At 48.1% G+C, this 20,056-nt stretch overlaps 1 protein-coding gene across 8 annotated transcripts in view; it reads left to right on the top strand.

The window, feature by feature from the left end:
- PARVB (parvin beta) overlaps window positions 1-20,056 on the top strand; it is a 120,779-nt gene that overhangs the window by 72,624 nt on the left and 28,099 nt on the right. For all 8 annotated transcript variants that reach the window (XM_008165976.4, XM_065583643.1, XM_008165978.4 and 5 more), the window contains exons 5-8: window positions 6,226-6,366; window positions 7,923-8,038; window positions 16,751-16,809; window positions 18,579-18,598. In XM_008165976.4, coding sequence (XP_008164198.1) covers window positions 6,226-6,366; window positions 7,923-8,038; window positions 16,751-16,809; window positions 18,579-18,598 — 336 coding nt within the window. The remainder of the gene's footprint in view (window positions 1-6,225; window positions 6,367-7,922; window positions 8,039-16,750; window positions 16,810-18,578; window positions 18,599-20,056) is intronic.

Consider the following 20,056-nt stretch of genomic DNA (forward strand, 5'->3'; position numbering starts at 1 on the left):
ATGTAACACTTCAAAAATACTACCAACCAAGGATCTCTGTGTCTTACCAAACACTGAAGTTACTGGAAAACATCACTGTGAAGTTTGGAAGGTAAATATTCCCATTTCACAGGTGGGTTATGTGACGGAGCAGGGAGCAGGGCAGATTTGACCTGGGAATGTTGCAGGGGGGTTGCAGTGGGGATGTGGGACTTTCCTTGAAGGAAGCTACCTGAGCTGTAACCTGAGCCAGGAACGGGGGTGGGGAGAATTAACACCTTCTGCCCGGGAGACTGAACAAAGGAGAGGAGCAGCGGAAGGGGCTTGGAGTTTAGTTTCGGTTGGGGCTGGGTGGTGCAACGCAGGGAACCCCAAGCTGGGGTCTAAGCTCCCTGAACCTTCCAGAGGGACCTAATTGAGGGGGTCTGGTCGTACCTACACGCTCTGCTTGAGACTGTGTTTCTGTCCTTAAATAAACCTTTTGCTTTACTGGCTGGTTGAGAATCGCAGTGAATCTCGGGAAGAGGGGTGCAGGGCCCTAACTCCCCCCCAATCCGCGACAACTGGTGGCAGCGGTGGGATCTACTGCACCCCGTGGACGGCGCTTCCTGCAGTAAGTGACTGGGGAGCAGTAAAACGAAGGGGGATTGACGGGGAGCAGGCCTGCTGAAGAGTGGGAGAGAGACGGTTATTACCCCTGGGAGTGTGTGACCAGCGAGAAGGACTTTTGCAGTAACAGGGTCCCCCGGGGGGATCGCAGCGAGTGGTCCCAGGGGCGGAGGAGTCTGCAGCTCGACCCTGGCAGAGAGGTGGTGACCTCGAGAAGGGCTGGCACACTAGGGGTCCCCCTGGGAACTGCGGGGAGCTGTGAGCACACAGGCCGGTGAGTGGCCAGCAGGAAGATGTATGCCAAGCGGCTTAAGAGCGACCTGGTGGAGCTGTGCAAGCAGAGGCGGCTGCGCATTGGGAGGCTCACCAAAGAACAGCTCATTGCCCAGCTGGAGGCGGAAGATCGCGCGAATGAACTGATCCCTGTGTCTCAGGGAAGCAGCCTGGCAAATGCAGCGCAGGCACCAGTGTCTGTCCCAGCTGGGAGTGGTCAGCCGGCTGCTGAGGGCTTCCCGAGACCCCTCCTTCCTATGCCTAGGGGAAGGGTGGGAAGGAGCCCAGCAAATACCGAAGGCGCCGTGACCCCCCCGGCCAGCAGGGGATCCCCCCGGCGAAGCCCGCCGGCCAGCAGAGGATCCTCCCGGCGACGTTCGGCATCCGTGGAGCGGAATTGGCTGGAATGGGAGAAAGAGCTAAAACTAAGAGAGCTGGAGGATCGTGAACGACAGAGACAGCATGAAGAGAGACAGCATCAGCGTGAAGAGAAACAGAGACAGCATGAACGGGAGGAGAATGAAAGACAGCATCAGCGTGAACTGGAACTGGCGAGATTGAAGGGCAGCGAACCCCCGGCTGCGGTGAGTGAGGGGGGACCCAGGACTGCACGGAGCTTTGATAAGTGCATCATGGCCCCATACAAGGAGGGGGAGGACATGGATGACTTCCTGAAGGCCTTTGAGACTGCCTGCGAGCTGCACCGGGTTGATCCCGCGGACAGACTCCGGGTCCTTACCCCCTTACTGGACCCCAAATCCGTGGCACTGTACCGCCAACTGGGAGAGGCAGAGAAAGGGGACTACGAACTATTCAAAAAGGCCCTGCTACGTGAGTTTGGGCTGACTCCTGAGATGTACCGGGAAAGGTTCCGGAGTCAAGATAAAACCCCTGAGATCTCATATCTGCAACTAGCCGTCCGCATGGAAAGATACGCCAGCAAGTGGGCTGGTGGGGCCCAGACGAAGGAGGACCTGATTAAACTGCTGGTACTGGAGCAACTGTATGAGCGGTGCCCATCCGACCTGAGGCTGTGGTTGGTGGACAGAAAGCCAGAGAACCCGCGACACGCCGGGCAGCTGGCTGATGAGTTTGTAAAGAGCCGGTCAGGGGGTGGCAGGGAGGAGCCCCAAAGGAACAGGCCCGCCGCGATGCAGAGAGAGAGTCACCCTGGGACCTCCCAAAGGGGGAATATGGGGAATCCCCTCCCACGGGGAATGCCCAGCATCAGGGACAACCAACCGGCTCGAGGGGACCCACGGGACCTGAGCTGCTATTACTGCGGCCGAAGAGGCCACGTTCGGGCCCAGTGCCCCAAGCTCAAGGACAGATTGAGCAGACCGAACCCGCACCGGGTTAACTTGGTAGAGGCCCAGACGGACGAGGGGCAGGCTTCCCACGCAAGAGGGGCTGGCAGCTTATCAGCTGCTCAAGAGAGAGAGAGGCCCCCGGCCAGCTTCTCTGGGGGGCCAGATGCTCCGGATTCAAAGTTCTCCGTTTACAGGGTTGGCGCGGGGCTGTCCCTGCGGAGCAAGTGCCTTGTTCCCCTGGAGGTGAATGGGAAGAAAGTTTATGGATACTGGGACACGGGCGCAGAGGTGACACTGGCCCGGCCCGAGGTGGTGGCCCCAGATCGGGTGGTGCCCAACACCTTCCTGACCCTGACCGGGGTGGGCGGGACCCCATTCAAGGTTCCCGTAGCGAGGGTACACCTGAAATGGGGGGCCAAGGAGGGCCCCAAGGACGTGGGAGTGCACCACCATTTGCCCACTGAGGTGTTGATGGGGGGGGACCTAGAGGACTGGCCAAGCAGCCCCCAGACCGCCTTACTCGTGACCCGTAGCCAGAGCCGGCGAGGGGCACTACGTCCTGACCTTGGGAAGGATGTCCCACCGGAGGCACCGAACCCTTCCCGGGTGGGGAGGGAACACCCAAGGACAGGCCGCGGGGTGGCTGGGGCTTCCGACCCAGCCGACGAGAGGGAGCAGGTCCCCATCCCTTCCCCAGCCGCCGAGTTCCAGGCCGAGTTGCAGAAGGACCCCTCCCTGCGGAAGCTAAGGGGCCTGGCTGACCTCAGTGTGGTACAGACCATAAGGAGAGGATGCAAGGAGAGGTTCCTGTGGGAGAAGGGGTTCCTGTACCGAGAGTGGGCTCCCCCGGGGGAAGTGGAGTCGTGGGGGATCAGGAGGCAGCTGGTGGTTCCCCAGAAGTTTCGCCACAAGCTACTGTACCTGGCCCATGACATCCCTCTCGCAGGGCACCAGGGGATCCGGCGCACCAGGCAGAGGCTGCTACAGAACTTTTACTGGCCCGGGGTCTTCACCAACGTCCGGCAGTACTGCCGATCCTGTGACCCCTGCCAGAGGGTGGGGAAGGCCCGGGACAAGGGGAAGGCAGCATTGAGACCTTTGCCCATCATAGAGGAGCCTTTCCAGAAGGTGGCCATGGACATAGTGGGACCTCTCAGCAAGACGACCCGGTCTGGGAAGAAATACATCCTGGTGGTGGTCGATTTCGCCACCCGCTACCCCGAGGCAGTGCCCTTATCGTCCATTGAAGCAGACACTGTGGCGGATGCGCTGCTGACCATTTTCAGCCAAGTGGGGTTCCCCAAGGAAGTCTTGACGGACCAAGGGTCCAACTTCATGTCGGCCCTACTCCGGTGCTTGTGGGAGAGATGTGGGGTCCGGCACAACTGGGCCTCAGCATATCACCCCCAATCCAACGGGCTGGTGGAGAGGTTCAATGGGACGCTAAAAATGATGCTGAAAACATTTATGAATCAGCACCCGCAGGACTGGGACAAGTACTTACCTCACCTGCTGTTTGCGTACAGGGAGGTACCCCAGGAGTCTACCGGGTTTTCGCCTTTCGAACTGCTATATGGAAGACGGGTAAGGGGGCCCCTGGACCTGATGAGAGACGAATGGGAGGGGAAGGCCACTCCTGACGGAGAGTCGGTGGTGGAGTATGTCCTGACCTTCCGGGAACGACTTGCCGAGCTCATGGGCCTGGCCAGGGAAAATCTGGCCAGGGCCCAGAGAAAGCAAAAGGTCTGGTATGACCGCACAGCACGGGCCCGCGCCTTCGCCACTGGGGATCAGGTGATGGTCCTCATCCCCGTAAGGAAAAACAAACTCCAGGCCGCCTGGAAAGGGCCCTTCAAGGTTGTCAAGCAACTAAACGAGGTAAACTATGTGGTGGAGCTGTCGAACCGGGCACACCACCACCGGGTGTACCATGTGAATATGATGAAGCCATATTATGACAGGGGGAATATGGTGTTGGCCGTGTGTGGACAGTGGGAGGGGCAGGGAGATGACCCTTTAGTAGATCTATTCCCTGGGACAAGAGTTGGCTTCCCCCTGGAAGCAATTCCCCTCTCTGATCGGCTAACCCCTGCCCAGCGAGCTGAGATCGGAGGGGTGCTGCATCTGTACCAGCAGCTGTTTTCCAACCAGCCTGAACGCACTAATCTGACTGTCCACCGGGTGCAGACAGAATCGCACCCGCCTATAAAATGCTCCCCCTTCCGAGCCACAGGAAAAACTGCTCAGGACCTGGAAAAAGAGGTCAATGACATGCTGGCTTTGGGGGTGATCCAGCCGTCTTCCAGCCCTTGGGCCTCGCCGGTGGTGCTGGTCCCCAAAAAGGACGGGTCGATCCGGTTCTGTGTGGACTATCGGAAGCTCAATGCCATCACTGTAGCCGATGCCTACCCCATGCCCAGGCCGGACGAGCTCCTAGACAAGCTGGGAGGTGCTCGGTACCTTACCACCATGGATCTTACAAAGGGCTATTGGCAAGTGCTGCTGAATGCAGATGCCAGGCTGAAATCGGCCTTTGTCACCCCTCTGGGGCTCTATGAGTTCCTGACCCTGCCCTTCGGCCTCAAGGGAGCGCCGGCCACCTTCCAGCGCCTGGTGGATCAGCTACTGAGGGGGATGAAGAGTTTTGCCGTGGCGTATATCGATGACATCTGTGTTTTTAGCCAGACCTGGGAGGACCACATATCCCAGGTTAGACAAGTGCTGAACCGACTCCAGAAGGCTGGGCTGACCGTAAAACCGGAGAAGTGCAAGGTGGGGATGGCTGAGGTATCCTACCTAGGCCACCGGGTGGGAAGCGGCTGCCTAAAGCCGGAACCAGCCAAAGTGGAGGTGATCAGAAACTGGCCCGCTCCTCAAACCAAAAAGCAGGTCCAAGCCTTTATTGGGATGGCAGGGTACTATCGGAGGTTCGTGCCCCACTTTAGCGCCATAGCCGCCCCCATCACTAAGCTGTGCAAGAAGGGGAAGCCAGACAAAGTGGTCTGGACCAAGGAGTGCCAGAAGGCTCTCCGGGCGCTGAAGGAGGCTCTGGTCAGTGGCCCAGTTCTGGCAAACCCAGACTTTGACAAGCCCTTTATGGTGTTCACCGACGCCTCAAACACAGGACTGGGGGCGGTGTTAATGCAGGAGGATAAAAAGGGGGAGAGACACCCCATCGTGTACCTGAGCAAAAAGTTGCTACCCCGGGAGCAGAACTACGCGGCCATCGAGAAGGAATGCCTGGCCATGGTGTGGGCCCTCAAGAAACTAGAGCCATATCTCTTTGGGCGTCACTTCACCGTGCACACCGACCACTCTCCCCTAACCTGGCTGCACCAGATGAAAGGAGCCAACGCCAAGCTCCTAAAATGAAGCCTGCTCCTGCAGGATTATGACATGGACATGGTCCATGTAAAGGGACGTGACAACCTGATAGCGGACGCATTGTCCCGGAGAGGGAGCCCTGAACTTCCCCAGGTCACTGGTCAAAGTGACCCCACTCAGTTCAGTCTCGAAGGGGGGAAAGATGTGACGGAGCAGGGAGCAGGGCAGATTTGACCTGGGAATGTTGCAGGGGGGTTGCAGTGGGGATGTGGGACTTCCCTTGAAGGAAGCTACCTGAGCTGTAACCTGAGCCAGGAACGGGGGTGGGGAGAATTAACACCTTCTGCCCGGGAGACTGAACAAAGGAGAGGAGCAGCGGAAGGGGCTTGGAGTTTAGTTTCGGTTGGGGCTGGGTGGTGCAACGCAGGGAACCCCAAGCTGGGGTCTAAGCTCCCTGAACCTCCCAGAGGGACCTAATTGAGGGGGTCTGTTCGTACCTACACGCTCTGCTTGAGACTGTGTTCCTGTCCTTAAATAAACCTTCTGCTTTACTGGCTGGTTGAGAATCGCAGTGAATCTCGGGAAGAGGGGTGCAGGGCCCTAACTCCCCCACAATCCGCGACAGGTTACTTGTCCAAGCTGACAGATCTAGGGATTAGAACCCAGGAGTCCTATGCTCTTCCCTATGCTTGTCTAACAAGTTCTCCTTTGCTTGTTTGTTTGTATGCAGAAAAGCTGGCTGACCGTAAACTGAATGTGGCAGAAGTGACACAGTCTGAAATTGGTCAGAAACAAAAGCTGCAGACAGTTCTGGAAGCTGTCCATGATTTACTCCGACCCCATGGGTGGACAATCAAGTGGAATGTTGACTGTAAGTGCCATGTGCAAAAAAAGTCTGTTTTGAAGTGAGACTGTGTCATGTTCATGGATGCAGAGGAAATTTATTTTCTGCTGCCCATTTCAGAAATGCAGCATCCATCCTTGTAACCAATAACTTGATCACATATTTTGTGATGCAATGTTTTTACAGACTATTAATAGTAATGTATATGTGTAGGCCGTATACATAGCATGAAAAGATTGGGGTTATACCATATATCCTCCTACCTCTATGGTTCTGGTTCGAACTCCTTCAGATGAGGAGGGATATGTCATAAATGGACTTCTTGAAGTGTGTCATTTCTTTAAGCATATATTATCATTAAAACATTGTTTTGCTGAATCTCTATAGATCTGAGAAACTTGGTAGCCTCTCAAGATAGAGACTTGAGAGCTTGGACCCATTCATTCATTCTAGGATGTCCTGTTTAGAGACAAAAACAATGAGGAGTCCTTGTGGCACCACGTGAGACTAACAAATTTATTTGGGCATAAGCTTTCGTGGGCTAAAACCCACTTTATCAGATGCATGGAATGGAAAATACAGTAGAGAGATATAAATACACAGCATATGAAAAGATGCAAAAACTACAAAAACTAATTTCCCCCCGCTGATACTCGCACCTTCTTATCAACTGTTTGAAATGGGCCACCTTGATTACACTGAACTCATTAACACTACAAAAGTGTTTTTTCCTCCCTTCTTGTCAACTGTTGAGACTAGCCCACTTCAACCTTAATTGAATTGGCTTATTAGCACTGACCCCCCACTTGGTAAAGCAACAAGGACTCCTCATTGTTTTTGCTGATACAGACTAACACGGCTACCACTCTGAAACCTGTTTAGAGACACTATTTCTGATGGAGTAAGCAGAAAGAACATCCCTTTAAAGTGCTTTATCTACAAAAGAATTTATGATGTGTTTCCACCCAGGGAGTGAACCATCTTAATGTGTCGTATAAGCAGGTACACCATAGCCTGTGTAATTTTGCTACAGATGTATTCAGGGTGGGCATTTTCAAGTATAGGTCTGATTTGATACAATTGAGCATATCTGAACTTGCTCGAGGAGATGTGCTAATTCACTTTAATAGCCAATGGAATTCTGTATTTCTGTGAAGACTTTTATGAATATGCACTACTTTGTTGATACAGTCAGCTCTAGTTCTGAGGCTGTGCATACACCTAAACTACTACTGTACGTGATTAGTACATGTAATATGCTCCCTCAGGTCCTTTACTCTTCCCTGAGGAGAGGGATGATCTGGACACTGGTCTAGTTTCAATACTTGGTTCTACTTTTGACTTGTTTTGTGTCTTTAGACAATCGGTTCCCCCCTGTTACCATATCTGTAAAGTGGAGATAATATTTATCCAGCAGACACAGATTAATTGAATTCTTAATGTTTGTAAAATTGTTTTGAGATCATTATGTGACAGGACTAAAGTGTTGCCTTGCTAACCAATACAGTTTTTCAACCTTTTTCCCCACCCCTCAAAAGGCTGGTTATTTAAAATCTGTTTTCGACTTGTGTTTTTTATTTCAGCAATCCATGGCAAGAATCTAATTTCCATTCTCCACCTTCTGGTAGCTTTGGCTATGCATTTCCGGGCTCCCATCCGACTTCCTGAGCACGTTTCTGTGCAAGTGGTAGTTGTAAGGGTAAGTATGAACTCCTAAGTATAGTTGTGTCATAATGGCTGCCGTCCATCACCCTGATCACTCTGCTTATATGCTGCAACCCCTCCCCCACCATCTTTGTCTTCATTATTTAGCTAATCCCTCCCCTGTGGTATTCAGGAGGCTGGAGTGGATGATCACAGTGTTCCCTTCTGGCCTTGGAATCTATGAATCTTACAATCTTTTATGATGTGTTCACAAGGTACCTAGAACAATATATCCCTAATAATGGTCAGGGCCTCCAGTTGCTAATGTCATACAAAAATTAATAGTGTATAATGGAATTTGCATGTCAGAGAGCTCCATTTGTTGGCTTTTTACTAAAGGTAAATCATTGTTACCTCCTGCTCATTGAAGAGGGAACCATTCAAACAGAAAAAAGAAGAACAGGGGGACTTGTGGCACCTTAGAGACTAACAAATTTATTAGAGCATAAGCTTTCGTGGACTACAGCCCACTTCTTCGGATGCATATAGAATGGAACATATATTGAGGAGATATATATACATTTGGGGACAATATATACCTTCAAGTCAGCGGCACTGCTATGGGTACCCGCATGGCCCCACAATATGCCAACATTTTTATGGCTGACTTAGAACAACGCTTCCTTAGCTCTCGTCCCCTAACGCCCCTACTCTACTTGCGCTACATTGATGACATCTTCATCATCTGGACCCATGGAAAAGAAGCCCTTGAGGAATTTCACCATGATTTCAATAATTTCCATCCCACCATCAACCTCAGCCTAGATAAATCCACACAAGCGGTCCATTTCCTGGACACTACTGTGCTAATAAGCGATGGTCACATAAATACCACCCTATATCGGAAACCTACTGACCGCTACACTTACCTACATGCCTCCAGCTTCCATCCAGGACACACCACACGATCCATTGTCTACAGCCAAGCCCTAAGATATAACCGCATTTGCTCCAATCCCTCGGATAGAGACAAGCACCTACAAGATCTCTATCAAGCATTCTTAAAACTACAATACCCACCTGCTGAAGTGAAAAAACAGATTGACAGAGCCAGACGAGTACCCAGAAGTCACCTCCTACAAGACAGGCCCAACAAAGAAAATAACAGAACACCACTAGCTGTCACCTTCAGCCCCCAACTAAAACCTCTCCAGCGCATCATCAGAGATCTACAACCTATCCTGAAAGATGATCCTTTACTCTCACAGATCTTGGGAGACAGACCTGTCCTCGCTTACAGACAACCCCCGAACCTAAAGCAAATACTCACCAGCAACCACACATCACTGAACAAAACCACTAACCCAGGAACCTATCCTTGTAACAAACCCCGATGCCAACTCTGTCCACATATCTATTCCAGTGACATCATCATAGGACCTAATCACATCAGCCATACCATCAGGGGCTCGTTCACCTGCACATCTACCAATGTGATATATGCCATCATGTGCCAGCAATGCCCCTCTGCCATGTACATTGGCCAAACCGGACAGTCTCTACGCAAAAGAATTAATGGACACAAATCTGACATCAGGAATCAAAATACTCAAAAACCAGTGGGAGAACACTTTAACCTGTCTGGTCATTCAGTGACAGACCTGCGGGTGGCTATATTACAACAGAAAAACTTCAAAAACAGACTCCAACGAGAAACTGCTGAGCTAGAATTGATATGCAAACTAGACACAATCAACTCCGGTTTGAATAAAGACTGGGAATGGCTGAGCCATTACAAACATTGAATCTATCTCGCCTTGTAAGTATTCTCACACTTGTTATCTAACTGTCTGTACTGAGCTAGCTTGATTATCACTTCAAAAGTTTGTTTTCTCTTAATTAATTGGCCTCTCAGAGGTGGTAAGACAACTCCCACCTGTTTATGCTCTCTGTCTGTGTGTGTATATATATCTCCTCAATATATGTTCCATTCTATATGCATCCGAAGAAGTGGGCTGTAGTCCACGAAAGCTTATGCTCTAATAAATTTGTTAGTCTCTAAGGTGCCACAAGTCCCCCTGTTCTTCTTTTTGCGGATACAGACTAACACGGCTGCTACTCTGAAACTATTCAAACAGAAACAACACCAGGATCTGGGGAGAGGTTTAGAATCTCTCTTTTTTGGAAGCCCGTTGTGTTTCCCAGGGGCCAGTTCATCATGTCGGTTGTGACATTCTGGTTCCTTTGGTTCTGCATTTTGACCTTGATCATGGTCGTTCACAGCTCTGTTCCTCTGTTTGCTGTGCTCGATTAGGGAGATGGGGTTAGACCGAAGGAACCCTGACTTCTAATCTCCTGCTCTAGACATTGCAACAATCCTTTCTGTCTTTGCTGCCTGGTCCTGGCTTTTTTGCCCATTTCTCTTGGTCCACAAAGAGCATTTTGCTACTTGCAGGGCATTCTCACTCTTGTTTTTTGTCTCAATTTACATCATAACTCGTTCACTCTTCCCAGGCCACGTGGTTCTCTCAGGCCGATGAAGCTGCAAAAGCCTCAAAATGGGACCAGGTTTCCTGAACAACTATTGTCCGACCAATCCGAGCCTTCTGGCTGGCTGCTTTCTCATGTCCTGCTTTAAATGTTCAGTGTGATGGTCCATGCGGTCGTAATGTATGCCTGGCTGCCAGCATTGACCGTAGATTTGGCAGTAGCAGTGTGAGGTCACCCCGGCTGTAGTGGGATGCATTTCAGGAATGAGATGATACATGGTGTAGTGGAACTGAGTCCCAGGCCTCTGCTCTGCAACCATGGATCATTCTCGTAAGATGAAATTAGACAATGACAGATAAGACATAGAGTTTGGTTTAATTTAAACACTGATGTTTTTCAGGCTGCCAGCTGGAATGCTTAAGGTATGTCTTCACTGCAGCTGGGAGCATGCCTCCCAGCCCAGGTAGATAGATCATGCTAGCTCTGCTCAGCAGCAGGGGTGAAAGTAACTGAGGACACTTACCAGTACGGGGGAGGGCCCTCGGGTGGAAGGGGTGCTGCCCGGGGCTCCTGTATTGATTTAAAGGGCCCGGAGCTCCGGATGCCGCTGCTGCAGTAGTGGCAGCGGTGTCCGGAGCCCCAGGCCCTTTTAAATTGCCGGCCCCTGGGGGCGCAGCCGCATTAAAGCATTAAAGCGCTGCTGCAATGTGGGCTGGGTCTGGGCCAGTGCGGGTTCTTACCAGTACGGAGTACTGGCCCATATCAGCTCACTTTCACCCCTGCTCAGCAGCATGGATACTGCAGCATTGGTGGTGGCTCAGGCTAGTCTCCTGAGTACAATCCTAGTTTGAGTCGAGCTAGCATGTGTCTGCACACTCCCAGCTACAGTGTAGACCTACCTCGGAGGGACAAGAGGATGTGTGTATGTACATGTGCGCACTATCTATGTATGTCATATCACTGAGAAATTTCTTTACATTTACTATCCTGATGCTACTATCCTGTAGTATTTTAAAATACAGTATACTATCCTGTATTTTAAGAGTTTTGAATAAGTTGCAAAATATTTGTAGTTGAACTTGTACGTGATTCAGTCTTAAGGAAATATATACCAGTTCAATATGTTGGTTTTTAAAGCGTGTATCAGCATTGGTAACATTTTAAATAATACATATTATTAATAATAATGTATTGTTAGCATTGTATTGCCTAGAGGCTCCAGTCACGATCAGGGCCCCATTAGACAAAATGCTGTAGAAATAGGATAATAGATGGCCCCGCCCCTGATCCTACAAACACTTTTATGTGCATTCAAGGGGATCACTCAACATCATGGAAAGTGATTTGGCGTATGTAAGCATCTGCAGAATTTGGCCCTCATTTAAGAAAAGATGTGAGAAGTGACAATCAGTGGGACTTAGACTCCTAAATCACTTAGGCACTTTTGACATTTTTACCCCTTAGAAAAGTCTTACCTTGATTTAGTTCAGCTTGTGCAAACTCCTAATGTAGACTCAGTTAAACTGGTTTAACCCTTGCTTAAAATTGGCTTAGCTTAGTTTGGTAATTTACCAACATAAGCCTTATTTGTTTGAGGCCTTTTCTACATTACAAATGATTTGCCGGTATAGCGGTACCAGCAGAGCCCCCTAGTGTAGACACGTCTTACAGCAACAAAGGAATTTTTCTGTTGGCATAGTAACACCACCTCCCCAAACCATATTAGCTATGTCAACAGAAGCCCTCTTTTGTTGATATAGCTGCATCTACACTGGGGGATTAGCTGGCATAGATATAAGTGGCTAGAGGATTTTTTTTTCACACCCCAACCAACTTAGGTGTGCTAACAGAACTTTGTAGTTTAAACCTGGCCTAAGTATGTCCACTTTGGAATTTTGCATGGGTTAACTAAATCAGCTTTAAATTGATTTAGGCCAGGTCTCCTTGGCAGATTTTTTTGTCAGAATAGCAGTATTGGTCAGAGGTGTGAAAAAACCATACCTCCTAGCCAACATGGCTATGCTGGCACAACCCCCGATGTAGACACAGCTATGCTGACAGAAGAGGGCTTCTGTCAACATCGCTAATGTCCTTTGGGGAGGTGATGTTGCTGTGCTGGCAGAAAAATGCCTTGTGTCAGCATAAGCTGCGTCTTCATTAGGAGGCTCTGCCAATAGAGCTATACTGGGAAAGCATTTGTGGTGTAGACAAGGTCTCACTTAAACTGGCTCACCATTTCCAATATAGAAAAGTCCTAACAAACAATAGGAGGGAGAAATGCAGGAATGGTGAGGGTAGCAGTGATAAGATGATGAGGTTACATAGACAGGGTTAATTCACAACTTGATGATTCAGTTTCATTTAATTATTACTTTTTTAACCTCTGCCTGTTTCCATGGTGTTATTAATTTAATAACCTGCCAGCTTCTACTTTTTAAAAAATCCTATATGTATTTCCATTTTTTTTTTTTTTTAATTCTGCTGTAAGTTAGCTTCTTTTCTTTTTTCTTTTCTTTATTGCTATATTTGCTGTTTTCTTCAATGGTGTGTTCTTTTTTCAGTTTTTTATTTAATAACATTTTTTACAAAAGCTAAATAATTCCAGCCATAGGGTTTGGACTTCTCTGGGTAAATGTAGTCATTGGTGCTTGGTGTCTTAGGGATGTGGGATCCCGTATAGAAGTGCTTTGCATTGTTTAAGGCTAAATGTGTGAGTGGGGTGGATTAGAATAGAATTCCCGGCATTTACACTGCTGGTTCAGAAGTCTGCAAGGTAAACCTGCAGTAGCTTCCCTAGGGAGAGACTGTGGTCAAATGTATAAAGCATGGGACTAGGATTCAGGAAACTGGGTTCTGTTCCTGGCTTTTGCTATGTGACTTTGGGCCTCATTGTTTGTTTCCTGAGATGCAAAACACTCACAGCTACAACTGAGGTCAGTGCCTCTGAAATTCCTGCCTTAACTTCCTTATTTCTCAATGTCCCCAGCTTTTAGATGGGGATAATATATTCACTTTGATGAAACACTTTGATCTATGGGTGAAAACGCTACAATAGTGCTAAGTATTATTAACAAATAACCTGGTAGCCACTCAGTGATCTAGTAGGTCTTTTCCTTCTTTGGTTTCTACGAGCCTACTCAATAAAATAAAACAAATTTATCATAGCATCATGCTGCAGGTGAGAGGAAGTAGTCTATGTAGGTCCTGAAAGATGTAATGCCCTTTCTACCATTTCTTTAAAACATTGATTTGGATTTGAGGAGAAAGGCTAATGCTTTCCCGTGCTGTCTGGATTCAATTATTCAGTTAAAGGTGGGGACCTGTAGGATCTGGAAAAACTGTGCAATTTGATCTGGGTTTATACCTCGTAGTCTTTTGAGTGCATGCTGCACAGTATATGCAGAATGCAAGTTTATGTTTAAAAGAGGTCTTTCTGCTTTCTCTCTCTTTGCAGGAAGAACTATAATCTCTGTACCACACATAGCAAGAAATATATTTCACATAACAGAGAGATTAGTACAGCATAAACATACACTTGCTACTTAATAACTGTATTATGACAGACTCCACAAGATGGCAGTGTGTCTAACTTCAGGGTGGGTTGTTGCAAAATCAATATTAATTGCCTCTTGAAATTGACCAGTGGTATTATTTTGTTTCTTTTTTAAATGCTTTGCATATGAAATATAAACTGTTTTTAGCATAACAATCTGACTTTTACAGTTACTCGTGAAGTCTTGAGCTCGAGTTAACTTGTTGTTTTGTACGACTCTATAAGCAGCTACCTCGGATACTGAGTTAGCTGGGCTAAAGTTGCACCTGCTGAACAGCTTTAATATATGAGTTGTTCGGCACTCTCCCCCTCAAAAAGAGGAAACCCTTGATGTACCTGCCTAAAGCAGAGAACTGAAAATCCTGAGGCTTTGCTCCCAGCTGACTTCCCCCTCCTGAGTTTTAACTTTCATTTGAAAGATAAATTCACATCAGTTAATTTTTTATAATAGAGAAATATTTTAAATCAGGAGACTATAGAAAGACTTGTTCATAAATCATCATAATGGCAGTGCTTAAGTCCACTATGCATAGTTTCTGTGGGATTATATTCAAGGCTTACCTAGATGGAGTCCATCTCTCTCCTAGTCCACTTAATGTCACAAATGTGCAGCACATCTGGCCTCAGTGCTACTAAAAGGTTTTTTGGGGGTATATCTGAGATAATCCTCCAACAGCTGGAGTCCCAAGTCAGAGGCCAGAGGTGAGGAAGGTATGTGGTGCTCATGGAAAAATAAGTCTATTCCATGATTGCAGTGTAAAGGGGCAGGACCAAACCTTGATCACTTGTGCCTGGGCTGGCCGGGTCCATGGGACTAGGTGCCAAGACTGCTGAAGGACCTGCATGCTCAGCTCCTAAAAATCAGCACTTTTTCCTCCAGTGACTGTTTCCAGCCAACCCAGGAGCAGGATTCACTTCTGTTCTTCCTTTTTAACATTTAAGACCCATTATTCACCGGCTTTACTTTCTGAATTCATTCACTCACAGCTATTGCTTCCTGCCTCTGGGCTGTAAGGTGGCTGGAGGCTGCAGAAGCCCATCTAGGAAGCAGAGCAGAGGAACGATGGGCTGGAAACAAGGCAGCAGTTGCTTAGCACTCAGTGTTGGCACTCACTCAGACTTCCTTATTTGTCCATCCCTGTGATCATGGTCATCCCATCTTACGTTATTAGACCACCCAGGCAGTAATCCTTTGGCCACCTGATGGGTGCAGAATCAGATGTATTCATGAGATGGATTTGGTGCGTTCTTAAGACACAGTGGGACAGATGCCCTCAATACAGTACAGGGCCAGGCCCTGGAGAGGAGACATGACAGCAAAATGTCAGGAGATAACAGCTGCTTCCAACATTGCTCCAGGCCATGCTCGCTGGTTCCCTAGAAACAGCAAAACTGTCCTTGTTTTGTGAAGACGGGGTGACAGGAAGGAATTCCTGCAATGGTTCTTGGGTTAAACGAAATGCTTCAGAGAGGGGTGCCTCTTTTCGGTGCTGTTCTCGTTAACAACCATTTCTTGTTGATGTTTGTGGTTCAACTGTCAAGAATGAATGAGAGGGCATGGGAGGAATAGGAGGGTTTCCTGCCTGCCTTGGATACCAGAACTAGAGCTAGTCCTGAAGCAGCAGTCCAAGTTACCCAAGTCATAAGTCAATTTGACAAGACTCGCTTGGAAGTCAGCTGCTGGGATCTGAGCTCTTTAAGACAGCATCTAAAGCTGTGAGAGAAAGAAGAGGAAAAAAATTCTCTTCCTTCAGAGGGGAAATGATGAATCCCTTAATTTTGTAGGGTACCTATGTAGTCAGTGGAAGGGCAAGTTATGAATGTAAGTAAGTAAGTAAAAAACTGGCTCTGCATTGAGTTAGAAAACTGCCATACGGGAGGACCCAATTACAGCAATGAAGTGTGTCCCCAAAGCTCCAACATGGCACAGGGACATGCTTAAAGCACAGCTTGGTCTCGTCTACAGCATAAAGGCCATGTTTGAACAGAGTCTGGGGAAACCTGTTTTGTAACTGGGTCTCACCACGCACTAGCTCTCTGTAGGACAGAGCAGATCATAGTCCTGCAGAAAATCATCCTGAAAAGTCCAGTAAAAGGGAAATAACTTCCATTATAAAATAGCCAGTCTTCTCTCTTGCCCCCCCCTCTAACCCCTCCCCCCACAATTCCTCGGTGAATTTGTTACTCCTGAAAGAGAGAGACTAACTCAACCACATTTAGATTCCTGTGCTGGGCAAGCTTCCCTCACACACTAATAGCTCTGCCAGTGCTCCTCAACCCTGACCTCTGGTAACAACCCTTGTTATCCCAGCCCCAGACTGCTCTGGGGTCTGCCAATTCATTTAAACCATTCGTTGATGTTTGTGTCATGAACAAATATCCACTGGGGACTTCGGATGGGATTGACAAACTCTCTCTCTAATTTGTGATCCAGGCAGAATTTAGACTCCTGTCGCCTGAGGAGACTTGCTAGTGAATTTATAGGCTGCAGATATATGCCTCCTAAGCATTCATTTGGCTGTCAGTCTGATAAATGCCACTGTGCTAAATCGTAACCCCCTGTGTCAATTGCCTTGCCCCATCTCTACAGAAACTTATTTTTAAAAGCTAGATAAAATGTGTGCACTCCTTTGGGATGCTAATGAGAGAGGGATGCTGCAGAACTCTTATGAACTCCTCCTCCATTACAGTTCCACTTTCTGACTTTTATATCTTGGTTTCCAGAAACGGGAAGGCCTTCTCCAGACGGCTCACGTTACAGAGGAGCTCACAACCACGACAGAGTAAGCAGAAAATCATTATCCATCTGACAGAGGGGAGTGGGAGTGTGTGTGTGGGGGTGGGGGGGGAGGAGTGGAGTGTAGGGGGTATGTATGGTGTATCATTACTCAAAATGAAAGGGCATAAAACTTCTGTTTAACAGATTAACTGACTCTGTGAAACCCTTAATGCACAATTTTTTTCATGCAGAAGCCACTTTATTGCTGGAAATACGTTGCAAAGGAAAAATATTTCTCCTTAATAAACGATTTTAGCTTTACCCTAATATGTCATTGATGATCTTTGCGCAACAATTTTTGCTGTCTCCTTTACTCCCTCTGTATAATCCATTTTTGTCCATCCTTATTGCACCACACTTTTAAAGGAGCAGTATAGGGAATTTGGGGAGGATCAGCACGATGCTTCCTTGGGACACCTCCTCAAAATTAACTAACTGCTTTCACACAAAAATTGAGTGTGGGAAGGATCTGTAAGTTTTCCCCATCCTCGTGCTGCACAGTGGGAGCCCAGCAGCATAATCCTTTTAATCTTTGCAGCTGATCTACGTCGCTTTCTGTTTTTACAGTTCTCCCAAAGGAAAAGGGATAGAAATGCACTTTGGCTAAAAATGAAAGCGCAGACTCTCCATCATGGGGCCTAAAGGCAGTGTTAACAAGGGGCTTACATGAGCCCTTTCCAGCTCATCAGTGTCTAGGCTCCCTGTAGGGATGTCTCAACCTTTTATCATTTTGTAGCTAAGTGGACTACCAGGTGGTTTGCTCCATGGGGGTCCTTTTGGATGAAACCTTCAGAAATGAGGGCACAGCTTTTCTGTGTAGATATTAAAGCTCTTATGGTCCTTTTAAGGGGAATGGAGGTTTGCCATGGTGTCTTTGGCCAAATTACTCTCCTTCCTCCAGCTTGTGCAGTGTGCTTGGCAGTCCTCTTTCTCAGAGGTGGCTGCGGTTCAGTGGTGCTGGATGTAGTTTGTAAAGTGTTTTGTTTTAGGGGAAAAGGTGCTAGTGTGTGTGTGTGTGTGTGTGTGTGTGTGTGTGTGTGTGTGTAATTAAGTGTGTATTTTTATATGGTGTAGATCTAAATAAATAAGACACCTATCTAAAATCCTAAGTGCTCTGATACGAGTTAGAAATACAACCCTCCCTCCCCCCGAAACCTAACCCCAAAACAGCCAACAAAACTAAACCCTGTACAGAACTCCCACAAAACTCTTCTATACATATAGATGGGCCAGATTCTAAGCTTATGTAAATCTGCATAGCTCCACTGACTGCACCAGCTGAGGACTTGATTCATGTGTAGTATGTGCCTGTTATTTCCATAACACAAATATGCAAACCATATATAAGCTATATATATTTCTCTAAATAAAACTGTGATATATCTAACCATGGCAATGCTTATTCTGAACTGTGTAATGTAATCTATTATTTAAATGTATACACGGATTTGGTATATAATAATATAAATTGATATATTGATTCATTCACCCTTAAACTTGGAAAAGTAATAATTATGCTTTTTGCATCATTGGGCCTCATTGATCTCGGTGTAACTCCACTGACATCAGTGGAGTTACACCCAGGATAAATTTGGCCCATTCTCTTCCTCCAGCATGTTGGGTCTGATTCTGTTGGGTGCTGAGACTTGTACCTCAGTGGGGGTTGAGGGTCCTTAGCACCGCACAGGATCAGGTCCATTAAGCGCAGGGTCTTTTAGTTGAAGGTAATGATTCATGAACTAAATGTATGTTTTCTCATTTTCTCACTTGCAGGATGATGATGGGACGATTTGGTAAGTAACACATTAACCTTTGGAAGTTGCCCCTTCAAACACATTGACAAAGCATCTCTGTGTTTTTTATAAGTGTGTCTTGGGTAGCCCAGGACAGTGGAGCAGGCAAGTGCACAGGGCAGGAGCACGTGGCTGGGACAGCTCTGTTACTGGCTGTGGGGAGTCCTGCCTGAAGCACCAGGGAGGAGTGGGGAATGGAGCACAAGGAACAGCTACCAAAAGAGCCAGAACTACTACTTGGAGTGATGTCCCCGTGGGTGCTCCATTGTAGATGCGGCAACACCTTTGCGTCTGGAGTCGGAGATCTTCAATAGCAGGGCCCATCAGACCACAGATGCGCACCTCTCCTCCCCCGCGCTGTGCAGTCTGACCACCCACGGTTCATTCTCTACCACCTGTGGTCTGGAACAGAACAGTTAGCAGAGCCTACTTCGTAATTTAGCTAGTCTCTTACCTGTTTTTCCCTCTCATAGTTAGTGAGCTCCTTCATTTTCTTTTCTTCTCCTTCATCCTTAAAAAAAATAAAAACAGGTAATTAGTTTTTTGTTTTCCCTAATTCCTGTCAGGGATGCTACTCCCTCGCCCTTAAGCCTGGCTCCTCTAGGTTTAAGGGGGGCCACTTTCTTTATAATTGATGGCCACACACAGTATATCCATTGCCTGGAAGAGGGACACCTTTCCCAGAAGTGTTCCCACTGTCTGGGCTTAAAGCCAAGAGCAAGGAAAGAGGAATCTTAAACTCAAACTATCCCTCATGGAAAAATCCCTGCAACCAGCATCGAACCCTGGTTCTTACTCCTCACTGGAGAGATTCTCACGCTCTGTAAGGTTGTCTGCCGACTCTCACTCCCCTCCCGTGAGTAAGGGAAGATCATCCTCTGACTGGGCTGATACTAAGAAGAGAGTGGTCCCTCCCTCAGCTCCTGAGGTGCAAACTGTAGGAATGCCATCCCCGGCTAGATCCGTGGTGCTAACGGCTTCTGACAAGAGGCACAAAGCTGCTCCTACGCTACCTCTACACTACAGCCGGGATCGACACTCTGAGATCAATCCACAGGCAGTCGATTTAGCGGATCTAGTGAAGACCCACCAAATCGACAGTAGACGAGAAGAGTAAGGTAAGTTGACAGGAGAGTTTCTCCTGTCGACCCCCCCGGTGCAGACCCCCCAGTAACTCGACCTAAGGTATGTCAACTCCAGCCACGTTATTCACGTAGCTGGAGTTGCATAGCGTAGGTTGACTTACCACGGCAGTGTAGACATACCTCAGCCCCTGAGAGTAAGTCTAATGACTGGGCCAGGACGAAATATCAGCTATCAGCGCCACTTCCTGTTGTGGGCGACTGAAGAGAGCCCTTTACCTCCACCGTGGCTCTGGGTCCATTTCTGGTGTCGATGACGCTGTCGGCACCACCATTGGCACCGGCAAAACAGCTAGCTCCAGGGAAGCCCTTGGCT

The sequence above is a fragment of the Chrysemys picta genome, chromosome 1 (genome assembly GCF_011386835.1).
Source record: "Chrysemys picta bellii isolate R12L10 chromosome 1, ASM1138683v2, whole genome shotgun sequence".
Lineage (NCBI taxonomy): Eukaryota > Metazoa > Chordata > Testudines > Emydidae > Chrysemys > Chrysemys picta.